The sequence below is a fragment of the Pyrgilauda ruficollis genome, unplaced genomic scaffold (assembly GCF_017590135.1).
Source record: "Pyrgilauda ruficollis isolate IOZ18807 unplaced genomic scaffold, ASM1759013v1 scaffold40, whole genome shotgun sequence".
Classification (NCBI taxonomy): domain Eukaryota; kingdom Metazoa; phylum Chordata; class Aves; order Passeriformes; family Passeridae; genus Pyrgilauda; species Pyrgilauda ruficollis.
This window is the reverse complement of record NW_024525490.1, coordinates 10,793,043-10,813,765: the sequence shown is the minus strand read 5'-3', so window position 1 is coordinate 10,813,765 and position 20,723 is coordinate 10,793,043. Positions and strand designations below refer to the sequence as shown.

At 44.7% G+C, this 20,723-nt stretch overlaps 2 protein-coding genes across 2 annotated transcripts; one reads left to right on the top strand and one right to left on the bottom strand.

Moving 5' to 3' along the window:
• Positions 1–5,450: 5,450 nt before the first annotated feature.
• MTO1 (mitochondrial tRNA translation optimization 1) lies at positions 5,451–13,613 on the bottom strand. The gene is made up of 12 exons (XM_041477466.1): positions 13,297–13,613; positions 12,957–13,156; positions 12,433–12,550; positions 11,473–11,762; positions 9,479–9,591; positions 9,149–9,339; positions 8,783–8,913; positions 8,112–8,316; positions 7,859–8,030; positions 7,036–7,154; positions 6,415–6,572; positions 5,451–6,236 (listed from the first exon to the last, which is right to left on the bottom strand). The coding sequence occupies exons 1-12, from the start codon at positions 13,505–13,507 to the stop codon at positions 6,015–6,017; spliced, it is 2,130 nt and encodes a 709-aa protein (XP_041333400.1). The 5' UTR covers positions 13,508–13,613; the 3' UTR covers positions 5,451–6,014.
• A 241-nt stretch (positions 13,614–13,854) lies between these two features.
• Positions 13,855–20,618, top strand: CGAS (cyclic GMP-AMP synthase). Its single transcript, XM_041477467.1, has 5 exons — positions 13,855–14,430; positions 15,435–15,657; positions 16,546–16,791; positions 18,053–18,155; positions 18,815–20,618. The coding sequence occupies exons 1-5, from the start codon at positions 13,915–13,917 to the stop codon at positions 19,155–19,157; spliced, it is 1,431 nt and encodes a 476-aa protein (XP_041333401.1). The 5' UTR covers positions 13,855–13,914; the 3' UTR covers positions 19,158–20,618.
• Positions 20,619–20,723: the final 105 nt, after the last annotated feature.

Genomic DNA, 20,723 nt, shown 5'->3' with positions numbered 1-20,723 from the left:
GGAGAAAGAAAAGGGCACCTGGGGTACAAAAGAGCTGAAGAAAAATCTTCTAGATACCAAAACTGTATTGGCTTCCAAGGTGCAGAAACTGTGGACTTTTAGTTATTTCTGGGTCCTCTTTAGTCCCTTCAGATTATTTCTGCATTATAAGTCAATTACATTGTTGCCTGCTTTTTTAAAAATCAGGTTACTTTCCCTGGCTACCTATCAGTAATTCTTTAATCCTTTAATGTTTCAAATATTTACACAACATAATTAAAATCTGTCAGTTTCTCTGTACTGGTAAGGTGGCAGCTGAACCCGTATTTTCCTTGGAAGGTGCCGAGTTGAGGTATTGAGGGAAGGTGGAAATCAGAGTGGGACACCCTGATGAAGGATCTCTGGCCTCTGGGTGGGGGGCAGTGGGGCAAGAGTGGGGTGCAGATGGGCTGTCAGCCAAGGAGCTGCAATTTGTGCAGGTTTTGCTTATTTCTTCCTTTAAAAAAGCAAAACAAGTTGGAAGGTACCTAAGCTTTCACTGGTGAATCATCCCCATGCCAAGTGCGTGGTTTTAAGGATGCAGTAGCAGTAGGTTTGCCCTGTGTGTGCTGAGGCGCTTGCTAAGTCTTTTGGCTCTTCTCAGCAAAGCAATCCAGAGCCCTGGGCATCCTCCTGCAGGGGCATCTGCTGGCTCAGGCTCAGCACAAACACTGCTCTGTGGGTTAACATGCTAATTCTTTTGCATTACACAGTCACTGGAAATGAGCAGAGCCAGCTCACCCCCTAACTCAGGGCCCTGCCTGCCCTGCCAGCAGCAGTCACAGTCACATTTTCCCTTTCAGCCCAGTAAAATCTGGATTATTTAATACAAAGGGAAAAGCCACAGCATTTCCCCACCCCAGGTGCCTGTTCTGCACAGATCAGCGCAGCTGGCAAAGCTGTTGACTCCAAACCTGCAGAGAGATGGAAAGGCAACACAAATGTCCCCTCCTGGAGGAGGTTGATGGCAGGTAGGGCTGAAATTTGAAAGGAAGCTTCAGGTTCCTCTTATCTGCAGCCACCTGGGCACACCTTAAGCAAAATGCCCATTTTTTTGTTTCATATATGTATATATATACACACACATGCACACATATATATGTTATATATATTATATATAACATATGCATACATCTTCATAATTTAATAAGGTACCTAATTATTTTTTTAAATAATTGCTGTTGCCAGACTCCTTAAAATCTGCAATTCCTATTTTGAAGATGGATTCTCAGCTAATTTCTTAGTAAAAAAAGTGAAATGTCCCCAAATGAATGAATACTTAGTTATTGATAATAAGTTATTATTTATACATGTCATTTATATTATTTGTTATATATCATTCTTATTACTAAAAATTCATTAATATTTAATAAATATTTAGTTTATAAGCTAGGCTGTGGTTCTGCTGACTGGACATGAGTATGTTGGATAAAGAGATGTAGGTTTGTGGGTGTTGACTTGTCTCTATGTTTAGCAAGTCCTTTAATAGCCTTTTCCAGAGGAAAAAAAGGAAGGAATAGATGAATTTAAATGTAATTTTAAGTTTGTTTAAAATTACAACAAGGGGGGGGAGGGTGTACATATGTGGCCCAGGAGTAGGAGAAGGAAAACCACCCTGGATGGGGGCTCTGCTCTACTGCAGTCACTTCCTTGTGAGGGAAATTCCTGCGACTCATTCCTGGGCACGCATTCCCCAGGCTGCTACACACGTGGCACAGCCCTGGAGAACTGAGGTCACTGCCTGTGACGTGACCAATGCTCCCAAACAGCCGCTCCAGCTCTTGCCCGACACCCACCACTGTCCACCGGCCAGCCCTGGGCCAATGTCACCTAAGCCACCACTGTCCACCAGCCAGCCCTGGGGCAATGTCACCAAGCCAGCCCTGTCACCTGCCATGTGGCCAAAGTCTCCCGAGATGCAGCGGGACAAGGACAAAACCTCTCTGAAGTGCCAGCTCAGCACTACCAGGCACAGCGGCCGTTCCACTAGTGGCTCCAAAAATCCTGTACACGTGGGACACAGGCCACCACCTGGTCATGCACGGCAATTTTCAAGTTAAACCACAGTAGCCTGGGAGGGAAGAAACTGGTCATGGGTTTCTCTCCTCCCCTCTCTTCTTTGCTGCCCTGTAAGGCAGAGTGAGCTCATTTCCCACCTGGCTCTGTGCCTGCTCTTCAGTTAACCACATCCAGCACTTGGAACGAGAGCAGTGCGTGCTTGTCAGTCCCCAGCGGTGCCTGAAAATGTCCCTCCTGGGGCTTGTGCTGGGAGCTGCAGCTGATGCCGGACAGGAACACCTTCACCACTCACTCACTCCACCTGCCTCTCTATCGCAGCCCAGCTGAGCCGTGCTCCTCCTGGGAGCCCCCTGCAGCCCACCCGAGTGGCTCTGCTGAGCACTCCTGCAGCAGCAGGGACACTGACAGGGAAGCTGAGGCTGTGCATGTGCCTGCTAAGAGCTGAGCATCCCAAGGAGACATCAGAAGCCATCAAAACATCCAGTCTTAAGTCTGCAAAGAGGTGAAGAAGGTGCAGCCTCCAGCTTTCAGGACAGAAGGTTTGCCAATACTGCATTCCTTGGCACAGAGGTCAAGGCCCAGGCACCAGGCATGGCCACACACAATGGTGAGTATGGAGTCAGAGATCCTCTGGTGAGGATCCACATCACCCTCCTCCCTCAGAACTACACTTGAAGGGTAAAACCTGCACAGCAGTTTAGAAAGGAGACAAGAGCACACTTCGTTTCCTCAAAGCATCCCTGACAGTAAAATAACAGGTCAAGAATCAATCCTTTTCCCTTTATGTAATAGCAATTGCCGAGCAAGTCTCCCATCTCCATGCCTGGACACAACTAATTTTAATCAAAGGAGGGGAAAGACACCTTTTATTTCTCAGTAGTGCCATGAAGGCAAAGCAAAATATGGAAACAACACCCTGGAAGGACTTCTGAGCAGCATTGGCCATGGTTTGATGGGAAGAACTTAGAGCACCTCCTCGGTGGAAACAGCATCTCCAAGGGGACAGCAGATTCCTCCCTGCATCCACTAAATGACATCCTGAGAGCTGTCACTGCATGAGGAACACAACCTGGGAAGTATGGTCACCAAAGCAGGTAACCCCTGAGCATCTACAACCACTGCATGCGAGGACTGTTAGCTAAAGGCTGCAGCTTTTAGTGTCTCCTAGCATAAAATCTCTTTCCATTTTCCTAGCATAAAATGTCTTTCTCTTGCTCTCATGTCCCAGGCAGAAATAAAGACTAGATGAAAAAACTGCTCAATTCAAGTACCATGTGAAATGAAAACTAGAGTAGGGAAGCAAAATAAGTTGTCTTTAAAATCTGGGATAAGATAGAGTGGTAGATATTTGAGGAAAAAGTGCTCATCATCAGGCCTATGTTCTGCAGGGGGGAAAGAGAGACACACACTGAAGCAGGGAACACAAGGACAGTTGCTAAGTGCAACCAGTTAGGTCAGCCTCACCACACATCCTCCCTCCCTGCTAGCCTGGTCACAGCAAGGATTACAGGACAACAAAGTGCCATTCATTACTGCACAGACAAGGAAAAGCAATCATGATAAAAGCAGATTCCTCCAGTTCTGCCCTTGCCCTCCTGTTGGTCTTAGTGAGGCCACAGGACCTGGGAGGGTCTAAGCTCACTTTGTCTTGGTGTAAAAACCAAACCTTGGACCTTGTAACAAATCCCCAGTGGTTAGAAACCAGATGGCACAAGGTGTCCCTCCTATCTGCCCATGCTACTTGAGCAGATTTTTTTAGCCTTTCTGTGCTTGGTTTTCTTACCAAAATGAATATAACTACTTGCAGCAAGTTCTTTTCATGCTAAAACTTTTCTCAAACAAGAACTGTTCAACAAGCACAAAATATTGTGGGGCAAGCTCTGTATACATGAAACCAATACCTGAGGGACAGCCAGTCCTCAAACTTGTGCACTAGCCAGGTTTTCCATTTCAGCAAATATGGACATCATTAACCTACATACATGAACAGAGGACACCCTGTCTTAACAAGGGAACTCACCAGTGGCCAAAGACACACTTCACACTGAAACAGAAAGAGCAGTTGTTACAGAGGATCTGCTGGGAAGAAATGCTCTTATGACTTCAATTCCCCCTGAACTTAACTCCTTCCCCCTCCTTAGACCACAGCTGTGAATTATGAAATTGTTAAAGGAAGAAAACTCTCCTGCTTCTGCTCTTCCTTTGACACTGGTGCAGCCCAGCTCAGCAGAATCACCCTTTCATTTATGCTGCATGTGTGAGACCAGAAGCACAGAAAAATTTAGCACACAAAGCTGAGGAAAGTGTTTCCTTTTGTAGCAAGGTATGAGGTACTTGTCTTTAAAGACACACATTATTGAAAGCTAAATAGTCCTGTCAAATGACCGCTGACAAGAACGAGGAAATGCAGTTTTGAAACTGCATAATCGGATTAAAAGTGAAGATTTAAGGTTTCTTTGGATTCACATAGCTGGAATTCCACGAGCACCATACCTGGAGCCCGAGTTACACGCAGAAAGCACAGGTGCCTTTCTTATGCTGAAGTTAAGGCTTGCAAGGTTGAAGCAAATCTTAGAGCCAACAAGGATGGAAGGAAAACAGGCCACAGATTTAAAGGAGCAGATAGATATTCACCTTTCTGAGCCATTCTGACATGAACTGACTTACAGATCACGTGTCTAAAGCTCTTCCACACAAGCCAGTGGACGGTGACAGGGAAGTGCTTTCAGGCAGATTGGATAATGCCCCAAACACACTGCAAACTCTGCTCATCCTCCTGCTGCATCTCTGTCAAAGAAGGGATTTACTCACTCCTTTCTCTGGACAGGAGAGCAACCCTCACCCAGAGCAAATATGCCAGAAAAATTTCCAGAATCATATTTTCAAAATGACAGACATATACATTTGGGTCATGGTTGGACTCAATGACCTGATGGGTCTTTTCCAACCTATAAGATTCTCTGATTTTACTGTATCAAAATGTGTTCTGAAGCCAGAGGACATTCAGAAATGAGACCAGCACCAGAAACTGCTGCCTGAGTCAAGCAAGGATTTGGTAGATGCACAGCAACAGCTTGAATTCCATGTGTCCTGCTGGTGAGTAATCATCTGCCTAGTTGATCCAATTGACTCGAATCTCGCTCAAATCAACGTTCTGTTCCTGTCAGTAGCAGGACCAGTGCTGATGAGAATCCCACTCCCCCAGCCCACAGCATATCAGAGCTTCACAGTGCCCAGGCTGAGGTCCATGGGGCAGGTTCCCACACGTCCCCCACCCCCTCCTCAGCACCCAGCCTTGTCCAGCTGCCTCGCCCAGCTCTGTAGTGAATCTCAGCCCACATTACACGTGGAAACTGTGATCCAGTGAACTGGTGAGACCCTGCTGAAAGCTAAATTATAATTGAGTTCTTCAGCAAGTTTCAAGATAAGCTTTATTTATTTTAAAAGAGAAAAACGTCTGCAGGATGTGTTTACATTCAGTCTCCTATGTAAATTTAAATATTCGTATGGCACACGTTTTCATAGCCAAGTGTCTCCCTACTGGCTGACACCACACTGAGACACCAGCCTGTGCATAGTCACTGCACAGCTATGAACACAAGTCCTGAACACAATGGAACACGCTGTTCAAGCCTCTTGTGCTGCCATGGGCTTTGCATGGTAACATTTCTTACTCATTCAGAAGAACTAAACACTGTTCTTTACAAGATACAGATTTCGACTATCCAAAGTCTTCCAAATGAGTGGAATTTCAAAAGCAGTTTTCCTGTCTTCTCCTGTCTCTCCATTTGCATCAGCAAAATCACAGGCTGTATTTAGGTTTCTGAGCATTTACCTTGTGCATTCATCATCTTTGTTCTTTGCAATGACACTTCCACAGAACCCAACTACAACTGCTTTGGATCTAGCCAGCCTGGGTGTTATCTGGGCTCAGGAGGGGATCTTGCCACGAAGTCTGGCAGGATCAGTGCCATTCTCTACAAAGGCGTTTTAACAAACTTTGTCTCCTCTTCAGAAAACTCTGCTGAAATCTGTCTTTGTGAAGTTGCTTTGCCCGAGTACATTTTCCCTGGGAAGTACTCCCCAGACTGAGGCACAGCTTTTAGTTTCTCTGTCTTCCGGTGATTGGTTTTCACAAATCTTAGCAGGTTAACAATAGCAGCTGGTGTGATTCCAGGGATACGGCTGACCGCACCAATCTGCACATGGAGACAGGAACAAGTTAACTACCACCAAACCTACACGCTGCATGGAGCCAGTGAGAAATGGGATCAAAACCTGTGGGTGTGCCTCTCCCTGATTCTTTCACCCCCCTGCCCCTTGAGAAGACAGAAGGGATTTCACTGCTGCTCAGCCCTGCTGTGGCTGAATTCTCACCGTCTGGGGGCGGTTTGCATCCAGCTTCTCCCGCACCTCTGCTGAGAGTGAGGCATCAATGGCAAAGTAATCCAGGTCGTCTGGCAGCTGGAGCGCCTCATCACGACGCACTTCTTCCATTTCCTGCTGCTGACTGACTACACACCACTCGTAAGCAGCTGCGGTGATCAGGAGAACAAGAAAGGCAGATATAGATGGATACCCATGTGAAACAAGTCACTTGCAAGAAGCACAATGAGAAATTCCACTGAGGTGGTCAAAAGCTCCTAGGGAAATTTCCAGCCTCAGACTATAGAGCCTAATTCACATCACTGCTTTGGAAGAAGTCCTACTCTTTGATTTGTTACAGGAATTTAGATACATGGGTTGTTTTTATCTTCTCATCATAACTAAGGATGGCCTATATGATGGGGCAGTAAGGAGGAAAAAACCCGGAGTGATTTTACCCACAGAGTGAAACATCCATGCATAACAAGGGCTGTGGCTTAAGGTAAAAAGTTCACACTGATCAGTGTTTCATTTCTCCAAGCAGCAACATGAAACACACTAGGACAACTGCTGTCCCCTTACTGAACAAACATATACAGGTCACCACAAGAGAGCCTAATCCTTGTACTCTACCTTCTATTTTCAATCTCTCTGCCAGCTCTCTCCATTGAGCAAGCTTGCCCAGGGGCTCTGGGATAGCCTTTGCCAGAATCTCCATGTTCGCATCTTGATACTGAAGGACGTCAAAGGCACTGTGAAGAACAAGAGTAAGCATTTATGGTAAAAAGGAGTCACTCATAAGGCAGATTTATGGCCGTTCCAAGCTCAAATGTACAAAGTTCTTAGCTTAAGCCAGAACAACTGTAAAGCCAAGCTCAATTCTCTACTATCTCCTCTCAATACACAGAAGAGCTGCTAAACTCTTGAAGAGAGACTCCTCACATAGATTTACAGCAAGACAGAATGGACAAGGGAAGGGAACCAAGGGAAACCTTTCATACAGACTCTGTCAGCCAGGAGGTCTTAGTCACTGATTTAAGACAACAGAAAAGATGAGATGAAGTGGGAGTAAGGGACATAAGGGCTTTTGTGTACAAGAACAGCTACCACCTGACACCAGCCTGAAATCAACTGCTGTTTTTACCAAGCTTTTAGCGAAGCTGCAACCCACTGCAAAACCATCCCCAGCTGGTGACTGTGTAAGGACAGCAAGCACTGTCTGGGCCAGTGGAGCACTCCCTTGCTTTGAGAGCACATGTCACATGGAATAGTAAAAACACCAATGTCATACTAATTCTATAGGCAAACATCGGATGTGTGTCCTCTGAAGGTGGTAAAGTTGGAATCTTGGAGTACTGACAGCTTCAGGAAGGATGGACAAATGCTGTGAAACCACTAGCCAGATGGGCTAAAGCAAGCATAGGTCAAACCAGAAAGTTCCATGTGTAACACTCACCTGACAGGTGACCTGCGATTGCTGCTTATGGGAACTCCTGGTAGTAACTGGGACCATTTGGATATGCTGAACTGAAGTGATTTTAGTGTTGCGATCCCATCCTCTAATGCAGCTCTCATCTTAACCGCTTGTTCATATCGCTGCTGTGACACACACCCAGCTTCTTCAAACCCTGCAGAGACAGATGGTCCATGAGACAAAGGTCCACAGCCAGGCAGGGCTGGTCAGTGCAAGAGCTGCCACAGCAGAACACCTCTGTGAGTGAGCCTGGCGTCGGCGTTGTCCGGCCGCAGGGCCATGCGGAACTCCACGCGGCTGGTGAACATGCGGTAGGGCTCGCTGGTGCCCAGCGTGGTCAGGTCATCGATCAGCACTCCCACGTAGCCCTCGGTGCGGCTCACGGTGAACGGGGGCTTGCCCTGAACCCGCAGGCACGCATTGATCCCAGCAATCACACCCTGCACAGGCAAAACAAACCAAACATCCATCGCTCTCCTCTAAGCAAGAACATCAGCACACCTGCACAAAGGCTCACATGCCAAACCGCGCCCAGGAAAATGCAACAGTCTGTGCCAGTAATCAGGCTGTTTCCTTCTTGTGACATTATGAGTGTCTGAAGGGCTTCTTGGCCCCTACTGATGTGTCTGGAGACAATTCCCATGTTTTCAACTATACCCCCTGCAGTCTCCATGCTGAAACACTTCACAGGACCTTTAATTACTATTGTTACTGCAATTTTAGTGATAGCAACTGCAGATACTTGTACAGATACAAGTAAAAATATCTTAGGCAAGTCTGGAATCAGGGTGAGCAACAAAAGTAAGAACATCTCATGAGCACAAAACGGGCCCAGCAAGAGTATCACAAAGGCCAAGGTAATATCCCTTTCTGAGTGCTGAATATACAACAGTCAGATTCGCCCACCTGAGCTGCAGCTTCTTCATAGCCTGTCGTGCCATTTATCTGGCCTGCAAAGAAGAGGCGCTGAACAAGACGTGACTCGAGAGACGCAGTCAGTTGTCGGGGGTCTAAAAAGTCATACTGCACCCCATAGCCTGTGACACACAACAAGACAGATGTTACAGGAGGGACTGTCAAGGCAATCAGCAGAGCAGAATGGCTTATCAATTCTATTTATGATTTCTGAACAAGCAAACTAAAAATCACTGCATCCAGTAATTAGTTTTGCTTCCTATTTCCTTTGTTTTGCTATGCTCTAAACAAAACCTGCTTTTCATTAACTAGCAAATAAATATGACCAGTAGATTCAAAACAATTCAGCCCCCTCACCTGGCTGTAACATCTTGGCTTTTTCCAAGCCTGGGACAGATTTGATCACCTGCTCCTGGAGCTCAGGTGGCAGTGTCATGGACATGCCTTGGGGGTAAATGACGTTGGAATCCAAGCCTTCGGGCTCCAGCCACACCTGATGTTCTCGATCGGGGAAGCGCAGAACTTTTGATTCAAGAGAGGGACAGTACCTGTAACAGTAAACAGCCATGAGCAGCACCTGACAGGGAGAAAAAGTTACTTTCCAGAAGCAAAGCAGGAAAGACCCACAGCTCCAAAGAGACTTCCAACCTGTCCCCTTGACAGCCTTGCATGACGCCACACACTCACCGTGGGCCTCTGGTTGTCTCCCTGACGTGGTTGTTCAGGTGGAGGTTATCGCGGATAATTTGCTGGGCCTTCAGGTTCGTGCGAGTCAGGTAACAGGACAGCTGATCTTCTGGCTAGAACAAGCCAAAGCTCGGCCTAAGTTAATCTGGTCACCACACTGTATCCTTACTAAATAACTCTGATATCTCCAAGACCTTTCCCGTGATGGGCGGCTCTCACTTCTGGGAGAGCTCAGCAGGGCTGTCAAACCCACTGTACAGACCAAACACAAGCAATGTGAGAGCCTGAGCAACATGCCCAAAACCAGACTGAGAACAGGATGGAATCTGGGAGTCTGGAATTCAAGTTCTATCCTACATGCTGTATTCCTAATTACAGGACGGCTATTCCCATTAAATCAACATGTTACATCACAGCATTCAAACTAATCACAGGGAAAAAAAAGCTCTGGAGTTGGAAGAATAAGTGCTGACCCTACAGCTAACAACCAATTAATGGGTTTGGTGAAGCAAAAAAATCTTGGAGAGATAAAAACCTCAAAACTCTGCAATCAACATGAAAAATTCAAAGTTTGGAAAAAAAACTCATGTGAAGTAAAATATTCCATTGATTTTTCTGAAAGAGTCAATAGACTTACATTCAAAATAGCCATAATGTAGCACCATAACTCTTTAAAACTGCCACTGACATACTAGTTAGCCAAAAGTCATGTGATTTTAAGAGGCTTTGATTTAAATCTGTGTTGGCTGAGTGTCAGTACAAAACCCTGAGAAATCATCTTGCTGCAGTTGCAGAAAGGAACTACATGGACCCATAACCCTTATAGACCTTAATCAACAGCTGAAGATCAAAATTTAATAAAGAATTGGTTAATGGTTACCATATAACTTGAGATGAATTTCATGCCATAGAGCAAGAAAGCTACCTTCAAAAAGTTGAGTCAAAAGCCTGTACACCCCAGAAAACTTCATCAATAGTAACCAGAACTGCAAATTTAATAAAAGTACTGTTTAGCTGGATAAAACCTGGGTTATCCATTAAAAAAAAAGACAGATGGGATGTTCTGGTAGTAATAAAAGAAACAGAACACCTATTCCATGACAATAAATTGGGCAGACTTCTGGGAGCGTCTATAAAAAATCCTGCATGTTATAGCATATACACATGTCTGACAATTATTGTTTCTTTCAACATGTTTATGGAGAATAAATTCCTGATATGTTCTCAATTATTACTCAAAATTGTTATTAGGAAAGTTTGTCTAAAAGTTTTTTGCTGTTAGATTTAAAACTCTTTGTTTGAAAACCTCTCCTACATATACCAAGGCCTTCGAGTGATACTACTTTTGCCCCATCCTGAAAGGTTATTTCAATTCCTATATCCTAAGGTTATTTCCTAATAATTTGCCCTGGGGCAAATTACCTCCTGATTAACAGCACTTAACTCTGTGCTGTTTAAGTACATTATACAAAAACAGCCAATGTTCCAAGATTTTCTTCAGAAAATTGAACTTCTGCTTTTAAGTTACAGTTAACTTGCCACCTCTCAGGTCTGTGGAAAAATCCATCCTTTCTCTTTCCTAGTCAATACTACAAATTATCTCTAACTTCAACATTTTAACCTTATGAAGCCAGACATTGTGAATCTCCACAATACAGGCATAAAACTGGAAGATTTTGTAAAACCAGCCATGTAACCAGCACATGGAGAGTACTAGCAGCAGTATCACATTTCACAATACTCTGACTCCACAAGTAAACAAAGTTTAGTTCTCAAGCTGAGAAGTGAGAGTGAAAAGGTATTTGCTGTCAAACAAACACGAGTAACTTCTGCCTCGCATTGAGAGTCCTCAAAAACGTAACACCTCCAGTACCAATACATCCCAGCTGCCTTTCCCAGCCACTAACTCCCTGGCTGATGATGAGCACAACAGTCCCAGAACCACTTCCCACCCGGCTCTGTGTGCGCCTGATGGGTGGGATTTGCTCTCTCACCTTGATCCACACGGCCTCGCTGAGGAAGCTGAACGGCACTGGAGGGTTGTCAGCTGCACGTTCCTCCAGACCACTGAAGTCAATCGTATCCTTGGCAAGCCGGGGCGGTGTCCCAGTCTTCAGCCTGCCCACAGCAAATCCCAGTTTCTCCAGAGTGTGAGCCAGCCCGATGGCTGGCTGGTCTCCCAGCCGCCCTGCCGGGTGCATCTCCAGGCCGATGTGGATCATACCCCTCAGAAACGTGCCGGTGGTCAGGATAACACTCCCAGCATGTACTGCGCTCCCATCCCCTGGAACAGCAAGTTTTCAGAGATGTTCACATTTTAGTAGCAACAAAACCCCAGAATTCTGGTGTTTCTGTCTAAAAGTAAACTACCAGTGTTCACTGGGGGTTTATCTGTCTTCTATTATAAAATAACACCAGGTTCTCCATAATAAAAGAATCAACAGCAGTAACTACAATAAGCAATATGTAGTTATTTCTGTGTATTTATCTAAGCAAGTTACTCCTAAAAAAGAAAACCACTCCTGACAAAAATCTATATCCAGGCCTTTACTTCAGAAACCTTGTTTATTATAACAGCAAGGGGTAATGAAGTACAAGCCTGTTATTAAGAGGACCCCACGATCCTGTAACACTGAGGGCAGCATATACCACTTACCACATTTAACACAGCATGGAATTTAGTATCACCAGCCTGAAGAAAATTAACATAGTTAATGTCCCAGTATACTAGCAATCCAGGTATTTTTGACATTGTATTACTTTATATTATACATATTAACCTGGTTTATTTCACACTTACCTAAACTAGCTCTATTAGCTAATTAATCTTTCTCATTAATGAATTAGAATAGGATAAATTCATCTTTTTCATTGGTGAGTCAGAAGTATTTGCCCCAAAGGCTTGCTCTTAATGTGGAATAACTGGAGGCACTTAGTGAGTTACTAGCACATACCCAGAACAACTCCTGCGACTTGGCATTTCCCAGGACGGCCTGGTTCCGGCTCTGTCAAGAGAAGATCCTCCACAGACGCCTCACGAACTGTCAACAGTGGTGTGTTAAGGATTTCTTTCTGTCATGAAAGGAGTTACTGCAAAAATCTAGGAAGTTATGAGACATATGGGCAATCCCAAACCCTGCTGATTTCTGAAACATCTATTACCCACTTCCATTCTTACCAGGTCATTTGGCAGGCACTCAGTTATCCTGATTTATCAGGTAGAAGTTTTCACTCACATAAAGTTTAAGCTCAAGTAAACTAATTGGTCATGAAGCCTGACCTGTATCTAAAACACTAGAGAATTTTTCAAACTGTGCTAAGCTCCAACAACTTACACTGCATCAAAGTACCAAAGAGAAAGGTATCTAGGTTTGACCGGTAAATAATGAAAAACAAAACATAGCCCCTTCCTTCGTAATCCTCAGTCGCGTATCCCGACTCCCCAGCCCCAGGATTCCGCCCGGCGCGGCCCCCTCACCTGCATGTTCTCCTTGTAGAGGCCGCGGTCGATCTGCGCGCGGAGGCCCCACACGGCCGGGCCCTTGCAGCGGTTCAGCACCTTGTAGTGAACGCCCGAGCGGTCGCACACGCGGCCGCACAGCCCGTCCAGGGCGTCCACCTCCCGCATCAGGTGCCCCTTCCCGATGCCGCCGAAGGACGGGTTGCAGGACATTTCCCCTGGGTAATGACACAGGAACACCCTCGGCACCGCGCAAAAGCTTCCGCGACCGCCCCGGCTCAGCGCCGCTCCCCACGCCGCGGAGACCCGAGGCGCCCTGGGTAGCTTCCCCCGCCCACCCGGGGACCCGCGGCGGTACCGATGGTGCCGATCCTGTGAGTGAGCAGCAGCGTGCAGGCCCCGCCGCGAGCGGCCGCCGCCGCCGCCTCCGTGCCCGCATGGCCCCCGCCGATCACCACCACCTCGTAGCGCGGCGCTGCCGCCGCCCCGACTTCGCTGCCCGCCCGGCGGTGCCCGGGGCGAGGCGCCGGGGGCAGCGGCAGGCGGCGGCAGCCGCTCCGCAGGAACATGGCGGCTGGGCCGGCCCTCCCGGCAGCGGGAGCGGGAGCGCCGCCGAGGCTCCTCCGCCCCGGAGCGAGAGGCTGGGCCCGCGGGCCGAGCGCCTGCCCGCGGCCCTGGGAGCCGGGCAGTGCCGGTGCTCACGTGTCCTCGCCCCGCGGGCCCGCCCAGGCGGGAAAACGCTCCCCGCGGATTGGAGGGAGGCGGCAGCTTGGTTGCTGCTCCCGGAGCTATCCTGTGCCCTTGCTGAAGTTGGCGGCATCGGGCAGCGCCTCGCTCCCGCCCCGCTCGCCGGGTTTCGTTTCCTAGGGGAGGCGCGCCTCCTGGAAGAGGAACTCGCCTGAAGCCAGAGGCGGGAACCCCGTTGCTCGCGGGGCCGCGCTCGCCGTGTTGCGGGCGCGGAGAGGGAGCAGCGGCCATGGACACCGCGGGTGGCAGAGGGGCGCGGCCCCGGCGGGGGACGCGTTCCGGAGCTCCGCGAGGCCGGGGCAAGCAGAAGGGCGCAGCCCGGAGCCCCTCGCGGGGCCGCGGCGCGGGTGAAGGCTCGAGCGCCGTCGCGACCCTCCGGACACCGCGGACGGACGGAGCCCCTGCCCGGGGCGGCCGCTCGGCGCGGCGAGCCCCCGCTGCCCGGGAGCTGCCAGCGGGCACGGCGGCGGGCGGCGCAGAGGCGCTCCCCACCCCGCGGAGCGTCGCTGCGGTGCCCGACGGGGCGGTCGCTGCTGCTGCCGCCCGTCGCCCCCCGCCGGCGTCGGACGCCTTGCGGCTCCGAGAGGTGCTGTCGCGGCTCAGCCTGCCCCGCGAAGACGTGTCCGAGGCTTCGAAACTGGTGAAGAAGGTGGTCCCGCACCTGGTCCAGGCCATCCGCGGCAAGGACAGCTGCTTCAGCTCCATCGAGCAGCAGAGCGCCGGCAGCTACTACGAGCGTGTCAAGGTGGGTGCCGGGGCTGCAGGCGGGAATACGGGCCGGCCGCGCGAGAGCCGCTCCTAGCTGGCCTTTCCCGCCGAGTCACGGCCCTGTGGATGTAACGACATCTCTAAGGAGGGCTCTGTGAAGTAACCACAGTGCATTATAAAATGATCAGTAACCTGCTGAATGGTGTTACGTGAGTCAGAGACGCTACCTGAACGGGACGCGTTCAGGCTGCAGCAAGCCTTGCCCCGGCACAGCACGCAGGTGAGCCCGGTGTAACAACGCCATCAGTCAGGTGTAGCACTGCACGAAAAGCCCTGGGCAAGGTTTTAGTTCACAGTTTTTTCAAAAAGCAGGAGTTACGGATGCAAATTGAAAGAAGAAAAATTCAGATTAGATATTAGAAAGAATTTTTTTACCGAGGGTGAGGGAGGGTGCTGGGACAGTGGTACAGAGTGCCTGAGGAGATTGTGGATGCTCCAAACCTGGCAGGGAAGTGAAGGCCAGGTTGGATAAGGCCTTGAGCAACCTGGTCCAGTGGAATGTATCCCTGCCTAGGGCACGGTGGGTCAAGACTAGGTTTATCTTTAAGGTCCATTCCAACGCTTTCACCTTCTGTGATTAACCAGTACCTTTTTTCCTTGTTCCAGTAGACTGAAACTAAGTCAAACATGGGGACACTTTTTTTTTCTATCAAAAGCTAGCTTCAGACCTACCGTGCATTTTTTCCTCACATCCTGAGTGCAAGAGGATGTCTGAGTATATTTATGTATTAATTATTCAGAACAGCTCAAGAATCTTAAAACTATCTTACAAAATTAATAAGTTGGAGAGCTGAGAAGTGAGCTGCAAATTGCTGTTTTCCACCCGAATGCACAGTAATCTTGCAGTACCACAGAAATAAGCTCATATTTCACATCAGGCATGATTAGTACGCTAAGGTAGATGAAACCACAAGTGGTATAAAAATCTCAGGAGAATAAAACCTAAGTTGCACATTGACTGTTGTATTCTTGTATTTGCAGATATCTGAACCAAATGAGTTTGATATCATGCTTGTAATGCCTGTTACAAGGATTCAGCTGGATGAGTCTGATGATACTGGAGCCTATTATTATGTATCATTCAAAAGAAGTCCAAAAGAAAAGGGTTGGTTGAAGTTTTTAGAGGAAGATGGAAAATTATCAGCCTTTAAAATGCTTCAAGCATTAAGAGACATTATTAAACAGGAAGTAAAGAACATTAAAGGTTGGTACTGAGAGAATAAGCTTTATCAGGAAGAGGTAAAAACCCAGTTACATTGTGCATATGTACTGCCCCAGTGTTAAGAAGATACATTTTCCTGCCAGTCCTCTGTCTCTTTGTGCCAACAGAGCTGTAACCACTCCCGTCCCCAGTATCTCAAGCTGGCTCTTGTGTTAAGAATCACAAATACACATAATGTAACAAGTTACCTATTAACTCCACTATGCATATTTTCTGTATGGGGACACTAAAGGTTAATAAAAAATAAATAATTTTTATGGAAAAAATAAACCCATTAAGGGTTCTGTTGCATGCTTGCTATTTCCTACATGACCTATACACCTTGTGTCTATCTGGAGTATACAAAGAGCCATTTGCTGAAGTCGTAGCAAAACAAACAGCTTTATTTTATACAGTACCTAATATTTTTTATTGATCAGTACAGAAACTGCATCCCAGTTATTTTTATAATTATTTAAAATATCTTATATATATATGTAATATAATTATATTAAAATTACCTCAGTTAGGTTTATTTTTTCCCAAAGCCTTCAGAAACATTGTGGCCAGATCTCTTCACTGTGTGTTTTCAACAGGGAAGCAATTCAATGAAAAACATTATTATATTTTTAATTCTTAGACAGTAAATCAAGCAAACACAGTAGTGTTCCCTGTTTCATAGAACTCTTCAACAGACCTTCTCAATGTTTCAACATCCTGTAGGATAAAGAGCCATTGACTGAACCCAGGTATTTCTTTTGATTGCTTGTGAACTCTTTAGTAAAAACTGTAACATTCTTAAAAAAAAAAAAGTTTTCATCTTACTAATCTATCTATCTATCTAGCTATCTAGCTCTCTCTAACATGAAATATCACTTTCTTTGTTACTAGGTGTGGAAGTCACTGTGGCAAGGAAAAAGGCTGGAAGCCCTGCAATAACTCTTCAGATCAAAAATCCTCCATCAGAAATATCAGTGGACATCATCTTGACTTTGGAGGCTCAGCAGAGCTGGCCCCCCAGCACACGGGCTGGCCTCAAAATTGAACAGTGGCTGGGAAGAAAAAAGAGGAGGGATTTCAGATTTAGATCAATTTATTTAGTAGCCAAGCAAAACAAAAGAGAAAAAGTTCTAAGAGGTACCTCAAATATGGATAATAAGTCATGAAATACCTTCTCTGAACTTGATCACTTACAAGTGCTATAGAAAGGGTATCCAGATCTTGTTCAGTATTCAGTCTTCAACACACCTCATCCTGGATATATTCAGCTCAGACAACTGAAATCCCTCTTTAAAGCATCAGATTTGTGGTACTGCCTGTCCTGTACTGAATTGTAAATACAAACCCACTCTGCCAGGCTGTACACTAACCATTACTAAGAGCATTATATTAAATCCACTCCAGCCAGACACAGGGATATGAGCCTTCCCTTGTGCTAGTAGTGTGCTTAACAGCAGCTTGCACTCTCTCTTGTAAGGAAATTAGAAGAAAGTTGCTAAAAATGCAGGGAACTTACCCATACACGAGACTGCATCCACAAATCAGATACTTCTGCAGGAAGCAAACTGTTTTCTATCAAGATACATTATTTCTCACTGAACTCTGGTATGGCTACAACATTTTTTCCTACAGACCACTGTCACACTGAGCCTCCCTTAGTTTGCAGAAACATTCTGACTTGTCAGTGCATTATGGTAACTGATCATTTCAGCAATAAGATTTCAAGCATTCTGGTACCTTTTTAATTAGCATTACCATGTTATCAAAGCCCAGTACAGAAGTACTGATTTATTTGGCAATTTCTTCCCTTGAAAATTAAATGCAAAGAGTAACTGAGCCAAACAGGCAAGGAAAACAGCATAATTCATGAAAAGAAGACAAAAGTGATTGTTAGTATTAGAAACAATGCATTGAGCTATATTAGCAATTATTTTCAGAAGCATGAACAGAAGAAAAAAAAAGAAATGGTTTAGAACACTCATCTTACACGAGACAAACTCACAAACCTATTACTTCCACAAAGAAAACCCAGAAAACACAGTAAGAGAACAGAAATTAAAAGGCTGTAGATTTCTATGAATAATGCAGTTCTCTAAATCATGTCCAGCAAATCCAGGGACATTCAGAACTGAGCCTAATTTTAAAGTAAATCCAAACATCCTTAGGAATTTTAAGCAGCCAAACAATTATGTCCTATATTAATTACATTCTAATTGTCTTTGTGAAGCAGCTGGGGAGTTAAGGAGGAACTAACTGCACTCACTGAATTAGGATTTTTAGTGGGTGCAAAAAAATTGCAGGTCTTTAAGTCAATTACAAAATTGGGGCTTTTTTCCTAGCTACAAAAGCTGATGCTTAATGCTGTGTAACCAATTAACAGTCTTGTGCTTGACTTCAGGGAACACCTGGCGACTCTCCTTCTCACATATTGAAAAGGACATGATAAAATACCATGGCAACTCAAGGACATGCTGTGAATCTGATGGATTAAAGTGCTGTAGGTTGGTATTTCACAGGAATATTTTACTTTAAGTCTGTGTGAGCTGAGCCAGCACTAACACTGTTTCAGTTTAGCACTTAGGAATTTGATCTGACAGTATTTACTCATAATGGGAAGCAACAGTAATTCTTTTAGGCATAATTGTTTTACAGCACTGCAACACTGCATGTGCTTGCTGAAATTCTGACTTGCATTTACCTAATGAAAGGTGGAAATAATCACATTGCTGGTTTACACTCCATATTTGCCTTCAAATGCAAAAAGATGCGACTTGTTCAATTACCTTCCCCAAATTCAGTCCTGTTTAGAATAAAAAGCTTTAAAAAGTGACCGATTCCACTTTCTGAGAAAAAATTGCACTTCATATCAAGGCAATTTCTAAAATGATGGTGAGAAAACTGCTGAATGAGATCAAGATGAATAAATGATTTTTCACTTCTATGAGAACTGTTTTCCAGATTTCTTCATCAAGGAAGAACAAAACCAATATGAGGTACAAAACCTCCTTAACAACTAAACCAAGAAGTTAGTTTGCCAATTACATCTTGTACTGAATCAAGAAAGCAACAAGAAAATTAATGCATAATTGTGTTTAAATATCTGATCTACATATTTAGAACTATGGAGAAGGTACCTAATTTTTTTTTTTTTTTTTTACAGGAAAGGTTGTCTTAAGCTGCTGAAGTTTCTTCTAGAGCAACTTAAAATGAAATATCCAAAGGAATTGGAAAAATTCTGTTCCTATCATGTCAAAACTGCTTTTCTCCACTCCTGTGTCATGTGGCCAAATGACACAGACTGGCACTTGGGAAACCTGGATCATTCCTTTCAGCAGTGTCTGGGATTTTTTGTGGACTGTCTACAAAAATCTCAGCTGACTCACTTTTTTATTCCCCAATACAACTTGCTCAGCCTAGAAGATAAAGCAAGACATCATTTCCTTTCAAGAAAAATAAGCCAAGAATTGAATAATGGATTCCCAGTATTTCATGAGAATTATTAAGAACATTGTTCACAGCAGATATCTAATCATGTTGACTTACATATTTGAAACAAAAAACTCTGCACCATAAACAACTCTTCAGTAGTCTGTACTACAAAACCCAAAAAACCCAAACCAAAATAAAATCCAAACCACTAAGAGAAAAATGTATACTTCAATCACACTGCTTGGCCATAACCCTTAAAAGAAATGTTTTAAGTAATATTTACCTTGCCTACCCAAATGTGGATGTCACCTGCAAAATATCTTCAAGGTATACTAAGAACATATAGAAGAATTTGCAATAGTTCATTTCCCACATGTAATTTCTATGTTTCCAAATACAAAGGCATGAATGACTGCATAAAGGGAAAACTGACAATTGTATTTAAAATTAAGATCCAGCGCAGAATATCCAAAATACACTCCTACTTTCAAAAGAAAAAAAAACCAAAAAACAGCCACTGGAGTTACTTTAACGTTAACCAGAACAACTTCTCCAGATTACCTGGGTGGATATGAAGATCTTTTGCAGAAGACAATCACCAGCAACAAGTACCAGAGAGAGAATATTTTATCTGAGTAATATGAAGTTCTTGAAGTAACTTATCCTTTGAGTCTTCAGAATTACTTTGGAAATCAATCTTTTCATTGGGCTTTGGATGGGAAACAATTGTTACCTAATATGCTGCAACAGAGTAAATGGTTTTCTGCCAATGAGCATTTATTTGTATGGTGAATAATGTAGAAAGAAATGCATCTTTCAACCTGTATCAAAGAGGAAGACTTGATATAAAAGGTTTTCAAAACCAAAATGCAGCATGAACTGAACACTCCTGAAACTGAAATTCATATAAATTTTTCTCATATTGAAGAAATGTGTGTTAGGAAAAAAAAATTATATTTCCTATTACTAAAACTGTGCAGGTGAGAAGTACACAGCATTTGAAAACTGCTGTACTGCAAATAAATCTTTTGCTTCTACTTATAGAACCTATGGGAAGTCCATATTTTTAGCCTACTTTTTGATGTCAAAATAACCTACTGGCTTGAATAATGCCCAGATTTACCTCAATGATGAGCAAATTAAGAGGAAAGAATAGAGACTAATTTTACTAAAATATTCTCATTTTACTGAATTTTGTTTATTCGTTTTTATTTAATCATATGACACATAAATAAACACCAAGTTCAGACCAAGCATCAAGTGAAGGAATAACTCCTTCCCATATAAATTTCAAAGAGTAGAAAACATGCCCCATTATCACTGGGAATCTGTGTGACAGAACCTGACATCCAAATGTAAAGTGTGAATCAATTTTATCTGGAAGAAATAAAAGCTGACCTTCAAATGTATTATTTTCTCCATGACTTTGTTAACATTGCTCTAGTAAATTCTGGTTTCACTCCTTAAGCTAGAATATTACATCCACAAAAACCAAAAGCAGGTTTTCTTCCCCAGTTAGTCACAAACAAGTACTTCCTGTCATGCTCCCCTCCATTACAAGAAAATGCAGACCTATCTCAAAAAATCTTGAGACAAGTCTTAACAAAAATGACTACCAATGTTAAGTTTTAAAATAAGAA

Bases quoted from the DNA above. Each gene is read 5' to 3' on its own strand.
- MTO1 (XM_041477466.1), bottom strand. From the start codon at position 13,507: ATGTTCCTGCGGAGCGGCTGCCGCCGCCTGCCGCTGCCCCCGGCGCCT. The intron at 9,592-11,472 runs GTGAGAGAGCAA...GGCTTGTTCTAG, and splicing joins GCGAGGCCGTGTGGATCAAG to CCAGAAGATCAGCTGTCCTG. The intron at 8,317-8,782 runs GTGGGCGAATCT...TTGCCTGTGCAG, and splicing joins ATGAAGAAGCTGCAGCTCAG to GGTGTGATTGCTGGGATCAA.
- CGAS (XM_041477467.1), top strand. From the start codon at position 13,915: ATGGACACCGCGGGTGGCAGAGGGGCGCGGCCCCGGCGGGGGACGCGT. The intron at 14,431-15,434 runs GTGGGTGCCGGG...TTGTATTTGCAG, and splicing joins GCTACTACGAGCGTGTCAAG to ATATCTGAACCAAATGAGTT. The intron at 15,658-16,545 runs GTTGGTACTGAG...CTTTGTTACTAG, and splicing joins GGAAGTAAAGAACATTAAAG to GTGTGGAAGTCACTGTGGCA.